The sequence below is a fragment of the Amaranthus tricolor genome, chromosome 2 (genome assembly GCF_026212465.1).
Source record: "Amaranthus tricolor cultivar Red isolate AtriRed21 chromosome 2, ASM2621246v1, whole genome shotgun sequence".
Classification (NCBI taxonomy): domain Eukaryota; kingdom Viridiplantae; phylum Streptophyta; class Magnoliopsida; order Caryophyllales; family Amaranthaceae; genus Amaranthus; species Amaranthus tricolor.
In genome coordinates this window covers 291,523-313,304 of record NC_080048.1, presented here as the reverse complement: position 1 = coordinate 313,304, position 21,782 = coordinate 291,523, and the positions used below count along the sequence as shown (strand labels likewise).

General features: G+C 33.9%; 2 protein-coding genes across 7 annotated transcripts; both read left to right on the top strand.

Moving 5' to 3' along the window:
• Window positions 1-67: 67 nt before the first annotated feature.
• LOC130806713 (probable isoaspartyl peptidase/L-asparaginase 3) lies at window positions 68-4,166 on the top strand. Of its 3 annotated transcripts, XM_057671901.1 has the most exons (7): window positions 68-198; window positions 356-527; window positions 1,604-1,668; window positions 1,768-2,160; window positions 2,243-2,301; window positions 2,999-3,103; window positions 3,208-4,165. In XM_057671901.1, exons 1-7 carry the CDS (start codon window positions 139-141, stop codon window positions 3,449-3,451), a joined length of 1,098 nt encoding a protein of 365 aa, XP_057527884.1. In that variant the 5' UTR covers window positions 68-138; the 3' UTR covers window positions 3,452-4,165. The 3 variants fall into 3 exon arrangements, with proteins under 3 accessions (XP_057527884.1, XP_057527885.1, XP_057527886.1); XM_057671902.1 differs by having other exon boundaries at window positions 90-527; window positions 1,758-2,160; window positions 3,208-4,166; XM_057671903.1 differs by having other exon boundaries at window positions 90-527; window positions 1,749-2,160; window positions 3,208-4,166.
• A 900-nt stretch (window positions 4,167-5,066) lies between these two features.
• LOC130806177 (ceramide kinase) lies at window positions 5,067-13,549 on the top strand. Of its 4 annotated transcripts, none has more exons than XM_057671134.1 (13): window positions 5,067-5,430; window positions 6,728-6,862; window positions 6,956-7,123; window positions 7,209-7,301; window positions 8,112-8,204; window positions 9,574-9,799; window positions 9,915-9,941; window positions 10,104-10,191; window positions 11,183-11,332; window positions 11,896-11,997; window positions 12,154-12,480; window positions 12,708-12,774; window positions 12,875-13,549. In XM_057671134.1, exons 1-13 carry the CDS (start codon window positions 5,236-5,238, stop codon window positions 13,010-13,012), a joined length of 1,809 nt encoding a protein of 602 aa, XP_057527117.1. In that variant the 5' UTR covers window positions 5,067-5,235; the 3' UTR covers window positions 13,013-13,549. The 4 variants fall into 4 exon arrangements, with proteins under 4 accessions (XP_057527117.1, XP_057527118.1, XP_057527116.1 ...); XM_057671135.1 differs by having other exon boundaries at window positions 6,728-6,871; window positions 9,574-9,721; XM_057671133.1 differs by having other exon boundaries at window positions 6,728-6,871; window positions 12,875-13,548.
• Window positions 13,550-21,782: the final 8,233 nt, after the last annotated feature.

The window sequence follows — 21,782 nt, the reverse complement described above, 5'->3', positions numbered from 1 at the left end:
TCAATAGTACAAGGGCACCATTGATAATTTCCCATAATTTTAAAACTTCCCATATTTTCATTATCACAACCCACACTACTTTATCATTTGTGATTTGTCATATTATAAAGAATTACTCTTCTATACCCGAAATCTTTAATGGCATCATCTCTTTTGCCTGCTCCATTTCTTCCCCTGATCATCGCAATTCTTGTTTCAGTACTTCACAAAAAGCCATCTTTTTTTAATTTTTTTTTTCTTTTTTTTAACATAAACTGTTAATCTGTCATCAGTCACTAAAACTTTACATTTCAACAATTTTGGTTTGCTGGGCAATTTAGTACTTTGATTGTTTTTTGGTCTTTTATCTTATTAGGTTGCAGGAAAAGAGATTGAGTATGGTGAGAAATACCCAATTGTGGTGAGTACATGGCCGTTTGTGGAAGCTGTTAGAGCTGCTTGGAGAGTTGTTGATGGAGGGTTTCCAGCTCTTGATGCTGTTGTTGAAGGTTGTTCTGCTTGTGAAGAACTCAGATGTGATGGTACAGGTACTATCATGAATTCTTACAACCTAGTTCTATATGATTTTTTAATGTTTTTCTGAGTTATTATTATCATGTTGATGAGGTTATTTTGTGATTTTTGTTGTTGTTTCAAGTATTGTAAGTAAAATTTTGATGTGGAATTGTCAATTTAGTATTGTTGGAAATACTTCGAGGAAGATATTATTGGGTTGTAGCCATGCATATAATGCTAAGTGAGCAATCCTCCTAATATCATGATTTTGGAAAGAGTCTTATAACCCCTGGATTTGTGGGTCGAGGGTGCGTCCATGCAAAGTGGGCCCTTGGGGTGATTACGTGACAATTGTTACGGCCTAACAAGTACTACCTTCCAACCAAAAGTATAAATTGATGGTCATAAACCCACTATATGTTATATACTTTAAGGCCGTCTTTTATGGGTTTTGGGGTTGTCAGACTTTCATATGTATTCTGTTTTGTTGGGAACTTTGTAATAGGAGTAATATTATGTGGTTTAATGGACAATAATTCCTGTGGGGTTTGGTTGCGATTTGTGAAGATTGTATTTGGTTACTTTGCTTGGCTGTTTGGAAGAGTATGGCTCACCATCTTCAGCTTTTGTTTAAGCTTCAGCTACTTCCATAGTATGAAATTCCGTTTTAGCAAGTAGTGTTTTTTGTACATACATGCTAAGATGCATGATACATGGTTGCCCATGGATTTTTTTCTTTCAAAAAATCTATCCACAGACAGCTATTATAGCTGAACATAACAAATTATGGATGAACTATATGAAGTATTTCTTAATGGAGTGTTTTGTTAGTGTTGATTAGGGGGATGACATTTTTGTTACCTTGCTTCTAATGATTATACTGGAGAGGTTGTTTCTTGATGATCTACCGAAAAACATTATAATAGGATATATGAAGGAATATCTAGTCACTTATTATGATGGGTCAAAGATTTATAGTTCTTTGGTTTCAGATTATAATGAACTATATTAAAATAGCTTATTAAATCATGTACGCTTCTTTATGTGAAGTTGTGTTTAGTAAAGTTGTGTTTAGTAGAATGTTGAGATGTGTCTTCATTTTGCATAGTTGGACCTGGTGGTAGTCCTGATGAGAACGGAGAAACAACTCTAGATGCTTTGATTATGAACGGGGTAATGAATCTGTTTTTTACTCCCGATTTCTGAAGTATGCTGCATGATATACCTATTAGCTCGTTTTGATTGAAAAAAAGCTTCTAAAGCATTGCATAGGCAACAATGGAGATCGGTGCTGTCGCTGCCATGAGGTACGTGAAAGATGGAATCCGAGCTGCAAGATTAGTTATGCAATACACTGAACATACTTTGCTTGTTGGAGAGAAAGCGTCGTTGTTCGCTATTTCAATGGGTCTTCCCGGACCTATGAACCTTAGTTCGGAGGAATCACTACACAAATGGAATAAGTGGAAAGAGAATGACTGTCAACCTAATTTTCGAAAGAATGTTTCTCCTTCAAACAGCTGCGGTCCTTATCATCCGAACATAAATTCAGATTTCAGTGACACATCTTGTTCTAGTCTGAATCACATGGGAACTACTATTAGGAAAATATTGCCTGTTAACATCTTCAACCATGACACAATTTCGATGGCTGTTGTTGATAAAGTAAGTCCTTCATGACTAAGCCATCTTATCACTATTTTGTCGTCCTTGATATATAATTACTAAAAATCTGAATTTACCATAGGTGGGACATGTAGCAGTTGGTACATCTACGAATGGAGCAACTTCTAAGATCCCTGGCAGGTAATCTTGATAATATCACCCCAATAGTGTTGCAATGTTACTTGTAGATGGTTTTCAAATATATTACAACTTAAAATTCTTAGGTTATATGCAAAGCATAACATGTCATTGCCCGATGCCATTAATTGGCTCCCACCTAGAGTGAGGTGGGTCGGACGTACGTAGCCTTACCCTTGTTAGTAATAACAAAGATTCTTTTCGAACTACTGTTGGTAGAAAACATCATTTGCAAGGGATACCGAGTCATTTAATGAGTCATTATAAGAAGTGCACGTGATTTAATGAGTCATTTTACTTTGAACTGTTATAATAAGAAAGCAAAGAACTATAAATTTTTCACCCCTTCAAAGTAAGCAATACTGACCAAGTATAAGAGAGTGGAATGTAATAGAGTATAAAAGTTTGAGCAAAACAACACATATCATCCTTTCTGTGTAATATAAAGGGAATGCTATTTTGTATCCCTAGCTGAGATTTTGTGAATGTCAAAACTGATCAATCAATTCCCGCCCTGAAACAACTCAAACTACTTAGATTTGATCCAAGTGAAAACGGAAACTTTTTCTTTCCTTGTATTTTGTGATTATGCAATTCGTATCAATTTTTGTACTTTAAACATTATTTGATCTGTCAATTATAGAACCCTTTGATGTTTTGTGTCATTGCATTGATGACAAGATTACGACAATGCAAACAGGGTTGGTGATGGTCCTATTCCGGGGTCTTCAGCATATGCCGATGATGAAGTTGGTGCATGTGGTGCAACAGGAGATGGTGATATTATGATGCGCTTCCTTCCATGGTTAGTTTAAAAAGTTTGTTTCCCGGGAATATGTGTAGCGTTACGAAGTGCAGTTTAATATTTGAATCTACTTTACTGATGATTTATCCTTGTTTAATGATTAGCTACCAAGTGATCGAGAGCATGCGACGAGGAATGCAACCTAAGATTGCTGCTGAGGACGCAATATCTAGAATCGCTATAAAGTTTCCCAACTTTATTGGAGCTGTTTTTGCTGTAAGCAAGAATGGCTTACATGCGGGTGCATGCCATGGGTGGACATTTCAGTACTCTGTTCGAGTTCCAAGCATGGAGGATGTTGAAGTATTCACTGTCACTCCTCAGACAGCTAGCCCTCATGTTCCTTAGCGAGGCTCTAAATTCTTGCAGTTCTCGAGTTCTTCATAAGCGGCCCTATTCTTTCCGTTTTTAGTATATAGTCAGGTCGTTTGCTATATGCGATGAATATTTGGTTGAACGAAAATTGAATGTGGATGGCTAGGAAGTTGGCATTGTAACTCATGTAAATAAGTAATGCAGATGCATTTCTGTAATTCAGTGCATTATCAAATCATCATTTCTTCAATGAGTAATGCAGATGGCCGATGGGTTGTGTTATGAATAGTAGTATACTAATGTGATTATGGGAGTATACTATTGCGTGACTTGAGTGCACTTTAATGGGATGAATTCATGAGTGTGACTCTTGAGTTGTGGAATCCAAAAGGGTGTAATAAGGTGAAGAGTATTCATGGGAATTATTGGTGTTAATGAAGATTAAGGTGAAGAGTCTCATGTGTGTGACTCTTGAGATAATGCCTTTTCAAGTTCTTAGAGTTATTTCATAGTATTCATTACCCTAAATTAACTATGTATTTATGTGAGCCATTCATTTTCAAGTACCTAGCACTATAAATAGGGCTCTCATACCCACACTTCAAGTATGCAAAACACATCAAACACAACCCTTAAGCCAAACACATAGCCTATTGTTGTTATCTCTATCTCAATTGTAATTCTTCATATTGAAGTGTTGTTTGTATTCATTTGATATAATATAAACATAAACTACACACCACGGAGGACGTAGCCATCATTGGGTGAACCTCCTTAAATCTTTGTGTCCTTGTTTGTTACTTTGTCAAACTTAATTTTGCTCATTGTTGTTTGTTCTTAACATCGTAAATATTTGGCGATCGTTTTCAGGTTGAATACTTGAATGTATGAACAAGTACTTTTTCTGTTTAGAGTTTCAATGTTAATTTGATAAAATTCAAACATTAAAAGGCAAAATATTATGTGCAACTACAATAAAATCGAAGGAAGTATTTAATGCATGAACAAGGAAGTAGTCTATTTCATTTGAGAATAAGTTAATACGTTCCTATTTTTAGAAGTATATTAGTCTTTTTTTTAGAGAAAAAATAGAAGTATATAAAAATACACAACATCTGTGTATTAATATTTAAACTATTTGAATTTTTATATTTTTAATTCTTTAATTTATTATTGGTTATAAATTTTTAATTGTCCTTACGGTATAGAATTTGCTTATCTATATATCTCTTAAAGTTTTACTCAACATGATTTACTTTCATAAGTAAAAAATCTACCAGTAAAAATATAGCATTAATTTTGTTAGTTGTTACAAATATATTTGGAGAAAAATTAATTTTTTTGACTTAATTGTTCTTATTTATTTATTTATTTATTTAGATAAAAATTTAAATCATTGTTAATGATTTATAAAGTTAAGATGAACTTTTTAGGCTTTTACGACATGTCATTATTTTTTTTATTTTACATTTTTCGATAAAATGTTATCTAATAAGTATCATAAGTTCATAACTACTCATTTTAATATCAAATTTTCATATCTAATTAGACAACTAAAAAAAATTATATATCTTTTTTGAAACGAGAAAACGTCTTATATGGTTACTTATTAGAAAAATAATATTCCAAATAAACGGAATTTATTTGGTTTTCATATGAAAATGTTGAATTGTCAATTATGTCCGCCATTTCTTAATCATCATAATCATGATAAATAATCACTCTAAATGTTTGATCTTTCTTTAAATTTCTCCAGTATTACCCTTTTCCTTAAATAATCGTAGCTATTAAATTTGAAATTCCCAGAAAATTTTCCGATGGAAGAAATTTCATACCAAACAACGGAGATGGAAGCAAGTTCTCTTGGTCCAGATAATTTAACCTTAAATGAACAAGTTAATGGTGACCCATCCTTTTCTAGCTCAAGGGTATATCTGGATCGTATAGGAGAAGTTGTTCTTTTTCTTAATTCAACTGGGTTATATTGGGAACCTGCAGATTCCTTGAATAATGTGAGCTTTTTCTTTCTTTTTTTCGATTTTTAGGTTGGAATTGGGTGAAAATTTTAATTTTTTCTGGTTCTCTATATGATTGAAGTTTAAAGATTTTGTCTTTATGGGGTTTGTTGAAAATTGATATTACATTAGGCAGATGGGTGGTTTCTTGAGTTCTTAATGTTGGCTTAATTGTTTCATTTTTGGGTTTCTTTAGAGTTTGATAATTTTTGTCACAATTTTTCTTTTTTACATCTTTAAGTTTATGGACTTCTTATTTATGTACACTATTTGTTTATGAACTTCTTAAGTTTGTGCCAATCGAAAACAAGTGTTTTCGCTAACGAGGTAAGGTCGAGTACATATGACCTTCCAAACCCCATTGGTGGGAAACAATTAAGAATATGATCAAATGTGAAATGGGCACTTTTCACTTTTGCTTTAGAGGTTGTCTTGGTTATTTACAGATGTATGAAATTCAGGAAGTAATGAATTTTTTTCTAACCTCTACCTTAGGCTTGTTGCTTGTGAAAATGGTATTGAATAGGGTGGTGCAAGGGTTGTATGAACATTGGACACCTTCTAAGATGAAGACATAAGAATATGGGCTTAATACAAAGTTATTCTGTTGGAAATGGTGCTGGTATACTTATCTATTGTCACACCAATTCCTCTATTCCGTGCAAAAGGGGTGTACACACTGCACTCTTTAAAATATATGGAATTGTAAAGCTATGGTTGTGCTAGCAATGTTGAACATCCTTGTGTTTTCTCCCAAGGTATCATTGCCTTTATGCCTGGCGTGAGGATTCTGAGCTTAGCAGGAAATGGTCTGTGGAAGGTTTACCTGCTGGTTTTAGGAAACTTTAGTGCTTCTTCATGGTCAACTTCACAGTTACTAAATGTCTGATTTCCCCCAGCTTGTTTCAATTAGTTTAGCTTTCTGTGTTATGATTGTCACTATGTATTGCATATCCCACTATGAGCTAATTCTTTTTAAAGTGTTCTCTCCGTCCAAAAGGTATTTTTGCAGATACCGTCTATGGTTATTAAGGACTTAAGCTAAGTGTTTTTTCATTTTTTATGGGCTTATGCCATCTAAGGCTAGTTAATTACTCATAATGGCAGCCCTTATGCTTCATTGAAGTAGCAGGCTAATATTAGATGAAATGAGTTATTGGGCAGATACACTTGGCTTTACGTTTCTAGAAGTTTTTTGTTTGCTCGCAAAGCTATAATCTTCTGATGTAATGCTCGTGTATTTTCATTTAATAGTCAACACACATTGTGTAAATAATGATGAATCCATAAACAGGACAAAGTACCATGTTTTCAACATAAACATCATTCTGGAAGTGCTGCTGAATTAAACTATTCTGATATTTATGCTGCTGAGTTGGCTGATTGGGGTTCTATTCGTCAATCGACAAGTTGCTGCTTCATGCATAAGGTTTCAAATGTTAGTTCTTTCGTTTCATAATGTTTCTTTTTGTATGATATATGTATGATTGTGTCATTTACATACCTGTCCAACGTGAGGCAGATGAACCTATTTGTGGTGCATGCTATAAGAAGATCAACGACCAAGGCCTCTCTCTGGAATTTGGTGGAGTACACCTTTGGACACAGAGATCAGAATTTATGTCAAATGTTAGTGGATAAAATAAAGGCGTGTCTAGAAAAACAAGTTGGAAGACCAAAGAATCTATTGGTATATGGTGTTTACTTTAAACCTTTTACTTCTGAAGTTTTATTTAGACTTGGTTACAAACATACATGTGTCTGTATTTTATTAGGTCTTTGTCAATCCTAAGAGTGGTAAAGGAAATGGTCAAAAAGTCTGGGGAGATGTAGCTCCAATATTCTCTCGGGCTAAAGTGAGGGCTCAGGTATGTCTTGTGATCTTTTTTTTTTTTTTTTTTTTTTTTTTTTTTTTTTTTTTTTTTTTTAACCTACTCGTACTATGCCAAAATGATTAAAGGCGAACTCTAGAGATGTTTATTCATTCTTACATTAGTCGACATTGATACATCAAATTACTTTGTACTTGGTATCGAAATATTATAACATGTGAATAAAGTCCTGCTATTTTTTCTTAACATCGAACTTAAACCTTTGAACTTATAATCTGAAGTTATTTTCTCACATTTTATTATTCATTCGTCTCTCAGTGCCCTTTCGCTTTTGCCTTTCATTCTCTTAATTTTTCTATTAAACCTATCCTTCCCTAGCACTCCCCACTATATGTATTTGTTGCATGATGCCATATTTATTTTCATTTTTTGGTCTATAATATGCTATCTGAGGTCGAATGGAACATGGGAGAGGGTATTTAGGGGTAGGGGCTGGGGTTTTTTTCCAGTAAGACATGTAACAGCATTGGTACTTGGTAGGCATGTTTGATGTCTGAACAGATTGAAAGAGAGGTGTGTTGATCTCTTGTGGAAGCTGAGTTTTGGTTTGCGATATGCCCCCTCTATACTTTATTAGAGATCAGAAATCATTGGAATTATCAAGAGAAAAGTGTCCAAGATACAAACTCGTTACCGTGATATTTCCATCAATATGGATTTAACACCAACTATGTATGATGAATCTTGATGATGTTGCACACATGCATGTTATTACTTATTTGGTGACCTTTTCAACTTGACAATTTAATCTGCCTCTGATTTTTGTTTTTGTCTACCATCTGTTAGGTGACCGTTACAGAGAGGGCAGGACATGCGTTCGATCAGGTGTCATCTATGACAAACCGAGAACTGGTTTCATATGATGGTATTGTGGCTGTTGTAAGTTTGTGAGATATTTCTCTTTAGACATTTGATCTTTGTATGCGATCTTGTCAAATTGCTAACCTATAGTCATTAGGCGATATGTGTGCATGACCGATTTGGGACCTTTTTATATTCTTAGTCTGATATTTTATGACTAAGTTATGTATACTTGTCATTTTCCTGATTTATATGCAAAAGTAGGTTAGTTTGTGAAGATTCAATGAGTTTGTAATCCTTCATTTACTTTTTACTACCTCAAACTCCATATAAGGCCCTATGATTATATCAATTTACTTGTTGAAGTATTATGGAGGTTTTGGGTTATGTATGGAGGAAGATGGGATCATGGGATCTAGACATAAGATAGATTTTGAAAATTCTGTTAAGCGCTTAGATCCTATAATTTATACTTCCTCACTTTTCATTAACCCTTTTATTTGCATCAGTCTTGGTGTATTTTCTGAGTTGCTTTGCCTATTTAAATGAGGCCAGGATCATATGACCGCCAAATTCTTGTGAATATCAACTATCTTTGGTCTTGGACAAATGAACCCACTAGTTTTCTGTACTGATTTTTTGTGCTAGATACCTCTATCTTGATTAATTTTTACAAAATATCGATCCAGAGTCGTTGAACCGCAATAAAATTATGTTTTGTCAATGCCACTAAAGTTGCGCCACCCTAGTTGGGGTAACGGGGCGGAGGGATTTGATTTTTGCGACTACCCTTGTAATAGCAAGTTGACCTTTAATTGCTAAATAATAATTGTAATTGTCAAAGTAAGCACGTTTCTACTACCAAAGTTTCTATCATGATTATTTGTGCCAAATATGTCTGTCTTGAGCATAGCGCAAAAATATGGTTTTTGTCATGGTGGAAGTAACGGTCATGAAGTGACTCCCGCAGAATGCAGATAGTTTAGTGGTTATCTCACCCTATATTTATGTCAATCGTGGTAAGCTAATAAATATTTACAATATGGTTGGTATGTGACAGGTTGGCCCATTTGGATGCGGACTTGGTTAGATTTTGCTGGTTATTAGCAAGGAATTAATAGGGTGAATCGTAATTAGACTTTTTAAAAGAAGGTCAACGGTGGGTCTATTGCAGGTTAAAAAATACACTATTAATAGGGCAAATATCAAGCAACTTTGCAAATGTGCAGTAGTAGACCCATTGTTTTTTTTTTGGGGATATTTTTTCTGGACATATATTGCTTTCTAGTTCCCCTCACTGATTTTGAATGTGTAATCAATTCTCTAGTAAATGTTTTCTTCATGAAAATTTTAGTTGATGCAGTTTTCATTGTAGTTCTTGTATGTGTTCTTGGGGCATTCTTTTCTTCCCTTAATTAACTCATAGTTATTTGATAACTGGTTGCAGGGTGGTGATGGTTTATTCAATGAGATCCTTAATGGGCTTTTGACATCAAGGTTCAAGACCAAGTATCCCCCCGTTCCTCCAGATTTTATGGCTTCTTCAGGGGAAGACACAAGCTCCTCCGTCCCTGACATAAGTGAACTCGATGCAGGTACTTTACCCAAAAACGAAGACCAGTCCCCCCTGCTTCTAACTTCACGAGACTATGAATCTGGAATCCCAAGTATCAGTATGTACCAACGTAGTTATATCATTGTAATGATGTATCTCTATTTTGGCTTTGTTCAACAGTTCAACTTATTTAGGTGCTTCTTTGTGAATGGATATGTATTTGGAAATTGCAGGAATTAAAGGCGGGGAATGCAGTACAGGTTGGTCTATACCTAAGAAAATGCACTACGTTCACATCATGTTAGCCTTAGCACTTTTTGGTTCAAATTTTATTTTGCTTTTGTTGAAAAATATTTTTTCGATGTTTCAGTTTAACAATGTAAAGGTAATTTCTTTGACTAGTCTCCTTCTATTGATTTCAGCTGATGAAGATGTTGAATTTTCTTTCCCACATGAGTGGTTTAGATTTGGGCTCATTCCTGCAGGTTCAACTGATGCTATTGTGATTTGGTAATGCTTGACGGAACTCCTTTAGTCCTATATGAAATTCGTTTTTTTTTTGAAAAGTTTTTCTTCCTTGTTGAAAAGGGGTTTTGGGATGGGGCCTGTTATGTTGGCTCATAGTAAGGTACACCTAAGAGGCTAAGACTGCTTCCTATGGACAACCAATCCTAGTCGATCTAATTACTGGATGCTGTTAGCTGGTCCCACTAATTGGGTGACTTGTCGATGGTGATCTTGTTTCTTGACTGAGCTAGTACACGCTGTTGATACTCTCTTAATTTGATGAACTTCAATGATTTGAGAAAAGCAAAAGAATAGTGTCTATAATTACGACAACTCAAAGAATGTTATCAAACTTGTTAACTACTTATATACAGACCACTGACCTTATCAAACATAAATATCTTGGCTATTTACTGCTGTACTGACTAATATCCTCCCCGTCCCCATCTGGATTGACCTAGAGGTGGATGACAGACAATAGCTCAACGCCAGTCTTGCAAATAATAAACTGGTGCTCTGCTCCCAGTGGTTTTACCATGATATTATCAAGTTGAGGAGAAGATTTAACACAAGAGAGAACCGTTAAATCTCCGCACATTGTCTCTGAGTGACATAGTGGCAATCAATTTTGAGGCACTTTGTTCTTTTTGAATGACAACGGTCACATGCTGTCAATTGGGCAGACTTGAATGATTCAATAGGTTTTGGAAAATAGACCTTAAGACATAAACATCTATGCTATGTAGAAGTGTACAAGTGTTCAAACTAATATAAATCATGTATTATGTATAGTTTCGTGCATATTTACTGAAGAAAATTTCTGACAACTGTTAAATAATTTCTACGGTCTCTTATGTTTGTACATTGGTTGGATGATTGTCTACTTGGAGCTCTTTCCGAGTTCCTTGTTACTCTATCATCTTTTATTGCTTCTTGCATTTTCTTGCTAAAAGTTGTGACTTTGGAAACTTTTCTGCTTTACTCTTGTATGCAGTACAACAGGAGAAAGAGATCCCATAACTTCAGCCTTGCACATTGTCCTCGGGAAAAAGATTTCTCTTGACATTGCTCAAGTTGTAAAGTGGAAAACAACCATGAATTCAGACATTGAACCCTCTTTACATTATACAGCCTCTTTTCTTGGGTAACTTAATGCTTGCTTACATGTTTCCTTCAAGTCCCAACTAAAGATATTTTTTGTATTTTAGAATTTCTTAGTGTCATGTTGCAGTGCTGTGTACGTGTCCTTGTTATTTGAGTTATGGAGAAACTAAAGAGCTTGGTAGACCTGAACTTTATTTCTACCTTACATGTGACTGGCACTTGCAACTAGAATGTGTTTGCAAACTTGGAACATCGTGTTGTTTTATTTGGTTGATTTTGTTCTTGTTCTTGTGAATCTCACGTTCTCCAGTTGTCTTACATTTCATTTATATTAATAAGAGTGTCCATATTTTAGTATTTAAGTCCCTTGTCATTATTAACTCTATTCATATTTTGGTATTTTGAGTTTATGTAGTATTTGCTGAACGTTTTATCCTTCAACACTTCTTCCATTTTGATGAAATGCGTAGTTTTGCTAGAAATGATGATGCCCAAAAAGAGTAATTGTCTGATTGTATTTTTGTATACTATTTTACCTTTTATATTAATGAAAATTTTCCTGCCGTCTTGCTTCTTCCTGACTCTACAATCAAAGCCTTGCAGTTATGGATTCTACGGGGATGTCATCACGGAGAGTGAGAAATATCGTTGGATGGGTCCTAAACGTTATGACTTTGCGGGAACAAAAGTTTTTCTCAGGCACAGGTAGTTTTCTAAGTAGTAATTTAAATTTTGAAGCATTGGTGCCATGACGAAATGTTTCGGATTTTTTATTGGAGCATAAGTTTGTGTTCTATCCTTTAAACCAGTATCCCTTTTTATTGTTCTCTTTAGTTAATGAATGCATATCTATTATTACAGGTCATATGAAGCTGAAATTTCATACTTGGATGTCAAACATGAGAAACGAGATCCGGATCCTAATAAGGCTAATATGAATGGGGGCCACAAGAGAATAAGTGAACGAGTAATTTGCCGAGCTAATTGCAAAGTCTGCAGCTCACCTTACTCAGATATGACGAAATCAAAATGGATGAGATGTAGAGGGCGTTTTCTTAGTGTTGGTGCTGCTGTCATTTCTTGTCGAAATGAAAGAGCACCTGATGGTTTAGTGGCAGATGCACACCTTGCAGATGGCCTCTTGCATCTTATTTTGATTAAAAATTGCCCGCATGCATTATATTTGTGGTGAGTTCGGCTTTATTCGTTTTTTATTTTAAAACAATACGGAGATTTTTGAATAAGGACTGCTAGGATGGGCCGCTGAGGCGAGGCCCTTGTCAGCCTCCCTTGTGGCTTCACCCCATGGTTCGAGGCGGTCTTATGTGTTATCGATTAACTAATCGCCATACTTATTCAGATTCTTGTATAGTTCGTTTAAATGACATTTTTGTATGTTCTCTGGATCTTTGCAGGCATTTGACCCATCTAGCTAGAAAGGGTGGATCCCCTCTTGATTTCAAGTTTGTGGAACATCACAAGGTAATGTGCTCCTAATTCTTCGAATTTTGCTTAAAGTCAAATGCAAACCTTCCTTATCAAATGCTAATCATTTTTTTGTTTCGTATTTTGCAATGTGAAGACCCGTGCATTTGCATTTACGTCTCTTGGAAAAGAGGCCGTTTGGAATCTGGATGGTGAAATTTTACGAGCACATAAATTGTCGGCTCAGGTTTTCCGCGGCCTTGTGAGCTTATTCGCTAATGGTCCTGAAGTTTAAGAGTATCCCAGTAACTGCGAAGTCATAACCATAAACTTTGTTGTAGATAGGAATATGCGATTTTCGTAACGTCCGGTAGGTAAAATTGCACAAGATAACAATTTGTGCTGTAATTTTGCCAGAAAATGAGTCTCTTTTTTCCTACAGAGATGTAATTGTATATGTAATCTGTACGTGCAGATTTCTTTGTTGAATTAAGCACCAGTATTTCATAGAGATGTAATTGTATTATGTAGGACTATATATATCCACGATTTTGTTTTGTGTTGATTTTCTTTTAAGATTGATCTAGTTTTGCGTTGATTTATTGTAAACACAGACACTCTATCTGAAAGACGTCTCCTAGGAGATTCAACCTATTATTAAATAAAATATTAACAATTCTTACTTGAGGCCGTCTTTAGAAAAGACGGTTCTCAAAAGTCCAGCCCATTATGTTAATTAAAAAAAAAACTGACGCACGCGTGTAAGTGTAATGTGAAAAGTCACATAATATATTTGGGGTTATAACATTTATTTGGTGCTATACTAGCATATATTTGAGGTTTATAATATAATTTATTTTGGATTATAACATAATATATATGGCGTTATAACAACATATATTTGTGGTTATAACATAATATATTTGAGGTTATAACATAATATATTTAGAGTTGTAACAATGTATATTTGAAGTAATAATATAATATATATGGAGTTATAACAACATACATTTGGGGTTATAACATAATATATTTAGTGTTATAAAAATATTGTACCCTCAAACACGGACCATTATATACCGAACTATATATTATGTTATAACCCCAAATATAATATGTTATAACTACAAATATATGTTATTATAACCAAATATATATAATGTTATAACCTCAAATATATATATTTTTATAACTTCAAATATATTATGTTATAACTCCAAACAAATTATATTATAATCCTCAAATATATGCTGGTATAACACCAAATATATTATGTTATAACCCCAAATAAATGTTGTTATAACCCCAAATATATTATATGACTTTTCACATTACACTTACACGCGCACATCAATTTTTTTTTTAAATTAACATAATGGGCTGGGCTTTTGAGAACCGTCTTTAAAAAAAAGACGGTCTCTCAAGAGAGATGCCGATAAAATATACTTTCTTCTATTCTCCACAAGTGTCCCATTCGCTTTTTGGGCACTGTTCATCTTTTACTCTTAATTTGCATTTTATTATTAATCTATAAGTTAAAATATTGTCAAGTGAGATCTTTTTTGATTCGTCTCAATGCAAAGATTATTTATATCAACTTTTCATGATTTTTAACTATGTACAATTAGAGATATTAAAGATTCAATAAGTGTATTGAATGGAGTGCATACTTGTAGTGAATAAGTGGGAGTATATATTTAAAAAAAAGAAAGTAGTAATAACAGTTTTTGTTTTTTTTATAAATAATTCAATTCTACTCCTGCAAAACTGGTGTTATCATTACAGACGGATTAGTAGTAGTCTCAACAATCGCTGAGTCCCTTGCATTAGAATGAAATTCGCTCACAGTAACCTGAATTATTGTACCTACTAAACAAAATCTTGTAAATAAAATGTCAGTAGCTTATAGAAGTACAATTCTGTCTTTGCTGTTGGAAGTAAACGCGTTTAAAACAGATTTGACGATTCGATATTCATCCGACTTTGTAATCGAACTCGATTTGATCCTACTTAATTAAAAATATATTTACAATTATGTAAAAATCAATGTGGATATTAATCCGATTTTAAACCGTTCCGAAACACGTGACCCAAAATCAATGCGATAGACTTAAATAAATAGCTGTAGTTGAACTATTATTACCTAGTTATGAAGGGTACTTAATTATTGAAAACATTTCTTCATCAACAAATAATAATTAAAAACTCAAGTTGAGAGCTTTGGTAATATATTTTTTAAAGTTAGTTTTAAATCATTTTTTAAAAAGATGAAACAGGATATAAGTATATTCCAATACTTAAGTTATGACCTTTTTTTATTGGGTTGCATGTTGACAATAAATAGTGATAAAACGTACTTACCTAATAAATACTTGCTCATATACTCTTATTGACATTAAACGTGCTTGCACTAATTTTACTCATTTTGTCAACCATTTCGCTATCTTCTTTCATTTATTAAATCCATTTTCATTTTGTAAATTTATTGAATCTTTTTTTAGCCACAAGTACTGAAATTATATACCCAATTCTCTCTTATTTTTCCATGTTAAGGGTTTACACTTTCAAAAGGCATATTAGTTTACATTTACTAAGAAATTGTGTCAAATTTGAAATATCAACCGAAAATAAGTTGATCAATAATTATTATCTCAATTCGTTCAATTTGCTGATTACTTAATTTACGAGTATGAGGTAATTTGGTTGAGCCAAAACCAATATGAAGCACCCCACTTAAAAAGTAACAAAAATATAACAATCGAACCAAATTAACTTGTTAGTTAGACACACGAAAAACTCTGAGAATGGATCCTTAAACCCTAAGTGACCACCCAAATAAAATGGCAATGTAATATGTATATGAGTATATCATGATTAATATTGCATTTTTCGGGAAAACATAAATGAACGTGTATGCTAGTATGTTCTTTTTGCTTAAAATGGTGAAGTTTGAAAATGGTATGAGGGCATCTTTGACACTTCAACAGAGAAAATGTCAGAAAAATAAATTAATGTGAATATAAGGAGGGAAATAAGGAAAGAAATACTAAAAGAAAAGTCAGAATTTCTATTTTTTTCCTTTGTACCATATTTTCAGGGGGTTGGCAATGAGCATACCAAGTTACTAACATAAAAATAATGAAATGGTCATATAATAATTCTTAATTAGTATTCTAGACATTATTGATTAATGTATTGTTGTTATTTATCATTTCTCATTATTATTACTATGATGAATATTACTGGGTGTATTTTGGTACATGATATGAAATTATATTTAAGGTAATTACTTTCTGAGATTGGAATATCTCTAGTCGCTTTTATGGAGAAAATAAATAAATTTATTAAAATTCACTTGTGGCCTGTGGCGCGACCTTCATAATCCTGTTTTATATGGCGTCATGGCCTTTATTTGAGGGTAGTAGCAGTATTGTACATGATTATATGGCGTGTTCAAAATGTGACCCGCTTTGACACAATCACGATATGTACAAGTCTAGCGTAAAGTGCTAATATACTCTAATGTTAAGTGAGGTGATGAGGAAATTAGAGAAAGAAATTTATAGGCAGCCATATCTGTGTTCTTTGTACATGCCAAAGGGCCAAAGTACCCAACTTGCTTACGATTATATCAATGCAAACCTAAGCTTAGGGATGGACATTTCTCTGCTGCCATCAAGGTGTTATCCTCTTCTAGTGTGGCACCTCTCTCCCGGGACACCCTTCAGGCTCTTAAATCTAAGCACTCTTTTGCGCTCCCACCGGCTCTACCTACTACCCCTCATGATGAGGTAGTTCTTTCTGTAACCAAAGATAAAGTGTTGAGTAGAATATAGAGCTTCCCTAAAGGAACCTCGTGTGGCAAGGATGGCCTTAGAGCTCAACATCTTGTGGAGTTGCTGTATCAGCTATTGCTAACGTCTTACTTTGCTCTATTACTAAAGTAGTCAACTTGCTTCTTGATGGGAAGTTCCCTAGTGTGCATGAGAGCTACATAGCTAGTGCTCTTCTTACTCCTTTGGTCAAGCCAGGGGTGGTATCCACCCTCTTGCTGTTGGCACGGTGTGGCGTAGGCTTGTGTCTAAGGTGGCTACTTCAGCCGTAGGGAAAACCATGCATGCATATTTAAAAGATTTTCAGTTTGGGGTTGAAACGCAAGGAGGCTGTGAGGCTATTCTTCATTTTGTTAACAGGCTCATTGAATGCAAGGGGGATATTGTTGGTTACTCCATGCTTTTGGTATATTTTCAAAATGCTTTTAATCTTGTCGATAAGGGTGTCATGTTGTCTGAAATAAGGACCTAGTGCCCCTCTCTTGCTCCTTGGGTGGAGTTTTGTTACTCCCAACCTGCTCGTTTATATTATGGTGCCTCTCTTCTTTGGTCCTGCCAAGGTGTTCAACAAGGTGATCCCCTTGGCCCTTTGCCCTTATCCTGCACCCTCTGGTTTTGAAAATTTATCAGTCTTGTGAGCTAAACCTTCAAGCTTGGTATCTTGATGATGACACTATTGTTGGGGATACTTCATGGTCGCCAAGGCCTTAAAAATTCTTAAGGAGGAGAGGCCATCCCGTGGCTTGTTTCTCAATGTGGACAAGACCAAAATTTTCTGGCCTAAGGAGGACACTAGAAGTAGAAAGCCAGGGGTCTTTCCACCTAACATATCTCGACCTAATACGGGGGTGAAACTTCTTAGTGGGCCAGTGAGTACGAATCAGATTTTTTGTCGTGATTTTGCTTTATAGAGGGTTTTTAAAACCATTGAGCTTATGGCAACTGTTAGCAAACTTCATAATCCACAATGTAAGCTTCTCCTTCTTCGCAATTGTGCTTAGGTTGGGCGTCTCTTTTACGCATTGAGAACCTGCCCTTTGGATTCATTCGGGGACGCGCGGGTTCAGTTTGATCTTGCCTTGTGCTCCTCCTTAGAGAAGATAGTTACGGCTTCTGGACCTGGTTTTGGGGATTGACAGTGGAGGTTAGCTACCCTCCCCATCAAAAAGGGTGGCCTTGGGATCTATGCTGCAGGTGATGTTATCAACTACACTTTTCTTGCCTCTCGTCTTCAAACCAGCTCGCTCCAAGATAAGATCTTAATGAATAGTGATTCTCCTTCTCTGGGTCCGACCTTTGAACAGGCTCTTAGTCTTTTCCGTGTTCGTTGTGGCTCCAATGCTTTTTCTCTCAATGATGAACTCGCTGCCCCCCATATGATGAAAAAGCTGGCAGGGGCTTATTTTAGTGTTCTTGAGAAAAGTCTTGTGTCTAGTTACATGCTCATTCCAAGACAAGTTGTCGTTCTTAGCTCCACTCGGGAGCCGCATGCCCAAGATTTTCTTCTTACAATCCCTATTGATGGCTTAGGACAAAAGATGAATCATCGCCAATATAGATCTTATTCACGTTACCGGCTTATCATCCCTCTATTCATAGAAGGAAGTTTATGCCCGAGCTGCAACTCTCCCAGGATAGATAAATGGGGGGATCATGCTGTTCATTGCTCCAGTGAGATAGGTGTTAAGTTTCGCCACAACTTGGTTCGGGACATGCTCGTGAATATTTGCTGCAAAGCTAGCATCTTGGTCCGTAAGGAGGCATCAATGGGGTTTTCTTCTGATACGGGGAAAGATCTTAGGCCTGCAGATATCCTACTGTTTAACTGACTTCATGGCAAAGATGCTTGTGTGGATGTAACTGAAGGTTTCGCCTTTTGCTGGCACAGGATTATCCTCGTGGGCCCCTGGTGTTTCTTTAGCTAGTGCTGAAGAAAGGAAAAGGAAAAAATACACTACTAAGTGCAAGGAGAATGGCTACAAATTCATCCCCTTCGCTTTTTTGGGGGGTTAGGCAATGATGCGCTCGACATGTTATCAAGAATTGGATCTTTGTTTTCAAGTAACTCTAGTAGCGCTAAGACTAGGGTATATATTTACCAGAGACTAGCTTTTTGTATTCAAAAAGGTGTGGGTGCCCAACTTGTTGCTCGAATCCCCACCAACTTCGTGTAAAGTTTCTCCTTATGAAATGGATTATTAATTTATAATAATAATAATAACAATAATAATAATAATAATAATAATAATAATAATAATTATTATTATTATTATTATTATTATTATTATTATTATTATAAGTTGATACGACCTAAATATATATTGATTAGATCTATTATCCAGAACAAAAATTTTAATTGTGGAGTATATATACTTGTTTGACTTTGATGTTATGGACTTTAATTAGAAAACGCTAATTTCGTAATAAGGAATTATGTATAGCATATTAAAATATATCTCATTTTAAAATATAATCATAAAAATCCCCCTAATATAAATATTAATAACGTAAAATATTTCAATAAAGAATTTGAGCAAATTAAAACATTACAATTCACATATTACAATTACCACCTTTAGGTTTAATAATACAAAAGATAGATGTCGCCCAGAATATAAGCTTTAAACTTGAAATCTTGAGAGAGATTGAAAATGCCAAGCATTAAAATAACACCTCAAAGCAATGGACTAAAGAAAAATGTAAATGAGAGGACAAAATACAAAAATAGTATTCTAAATCTGAAAAAATCCAATAAATAAATTATTTATACTAAATTATCGGTCCAGGTCATAATAAAGTTAGATTGCATATCGGAGGCACCAAGCTGTATGATGTAATCTTGAATGTCATTTGAAAGTTTAGTTGCTTTAAACACAGTCTTCCTTGTCAAATGTAAAAAGGTGGTTGTGTATTGATCACCAACACACACTCTTATACCAGGTTTGTTACGCTAGGTTTACGGCAATATTCAATAATCATAAACAAACAACCACATGCCCTAGATCTTGTCATGTACAACTCGCATTATCTAAGTCATGCAATCAAGTGTCCTTTGAATCTACCGAGTCAATGATGACGTAAATAAACACCTAACTGTAAAATGATCTTGCTATTGCTTTTAGAAATTAAGCACAAGTGAAATGAAAGCCAATGAGACTGAGTATCTTATAAGTCTAAATACGCAATTTATTTACTGATTTGAAGTGTCAATAGGTTATAATTCGCAAAGAATAATCTACTTCGTCACCACCACAACATTCCTCCAGATAGTATCATGTATAAATTTAATTAATTTTTTTTAAAAAGGAACAAATCGCACAAAATGTGCAACACAGGTGCTAGTCGCACATTTTGCGCGACTTAGTCTTTTTAAAAAAATCATAAATTTTAAAATTTTATGATAATTACTTAGCTCGAGATTTCTGGGGTTGAAGTCACATTTTATATTACTTTGCTATATGATAGATCAGTTTAGTTCAGAAGAAGTTACATACATTATCACCAATGGTAAAAAAAAAAAATAAAAAAAAAAATTGGCAACCTTATTATGAAAAATATGATGAGATATAGTAATAGTATGCTTAATATATAGTCAATAGTATAATGATGGTCTTACCAGTAAAAGAATTTGAGGACCACAAAATGCATATTGACTAATTAATAGTAGTATTAGTATTTTATCATCATGCAAGCAATTACATCATAGATGGTTACAAAAGAATAGTATTTAGTAATAAAATATAATTTAGATCAATAAATAAATTAAAAATATGATTGGTCATTCATGCATATGATGTAATTAAGCTCCCTAATATATAGTAATACTACTACACTTAAGATATTTTAATATTGTACAAAAAGGTGGTGGCGTGAAGCTAACCGCTAGTATTAAAACTGCGTAAAGCTAAGGTTATCCGCCAATTACAATCAAACTATATATCCAACTTGGGTATTATTATTATTATTATTATTATTATTATTATTTATGTTCATTATTTATTAAGCTATTTGTACCAAAATAATTCCAAATGAATTAATTAAACTTTGTAGTTATGCTAGATTTCTTAAGACTAATTTTTGTTTGCTTGTTATTGCTACATGGTATTAAACTTGCAATTTGCAAAACATTAGGGTAAATAAACATGTAAGAAAAGGGAATGTTTCTATACTATTCTATTATATCATTAACAAATATTAGACCCTAAATATAGCTGATAAGACACTTTGTCCTCACTTATATATATTACGAGAAATTTCAAGAATATCATCTATCTAAAACTATTGTACACTAAACATGTTAATTGTTAAACTCTTATCAAATGAATATCCTAAAAAAGAATATGCAATTTATTGGTACGAAAAAACACTTTGAAAGTCTTTGCTTTGTATCTCATCTCAACTCGGAATATTATTAATATGTCACGTTGGGATGAGATAGAATGAACGTAGTTTCAAATAATTAATAGGATAGACTTGGACGATACATGAGTCGATCTTACCTAAAATTAATAAAGTTTTCTATTTTCGTTATGCTTAATTTTTTTTTGCCCCTACTCAATCATTTTCTTAACAAACTAGTCTTGTGGCATACATGGTAATAAGATTTTTTTGAAATAGAAGAAAAACAAAAAATGAAATGCATAACAAAATTTGCTTTAAGATATATTGAACTCTCAAACTATCAATGATGTTTCTAAATGTCAGTGAATTCAAATCTCTATTACAAATTTTAAAATTATTTATCAAGTCAACATATAATTAATTCTCAATAATTTTTTTTTTTTTGAAGTGAACATAAAGCCATCAATTTAGAGGAAAAGTATGCCATAAAAACCAAGAAGCATATTGCCTTTTATGAAACATACTAAAAGTGTTAGTATCATTGAAGTCTTAACTATTGTCCATTTTGTGAGTTATTTCATATCGGAGAAAAGTCATTTAAAGAGTAATTCCTACTGCTACAAATTGATTTTAATAGTGAATATTATTTGAGCTTGTAAGTGAGTTACATCTTATTCGTATTTAGATTATCCCAATTCATTTCTTAAATCATATCGGTTAATTACTATCCAAAATTGTAAATAGGACTATAGAGTATATTATTAAACTATCACTCGATCATAATCAACCAATAATAAAATTGTCTAAAGTCTTGTAATGTTCCATGCAACTTATTTAATGATCTAAGTCTCTAAGCTTAGGACTTGTACTAAGAGTGTATTACTACAAACA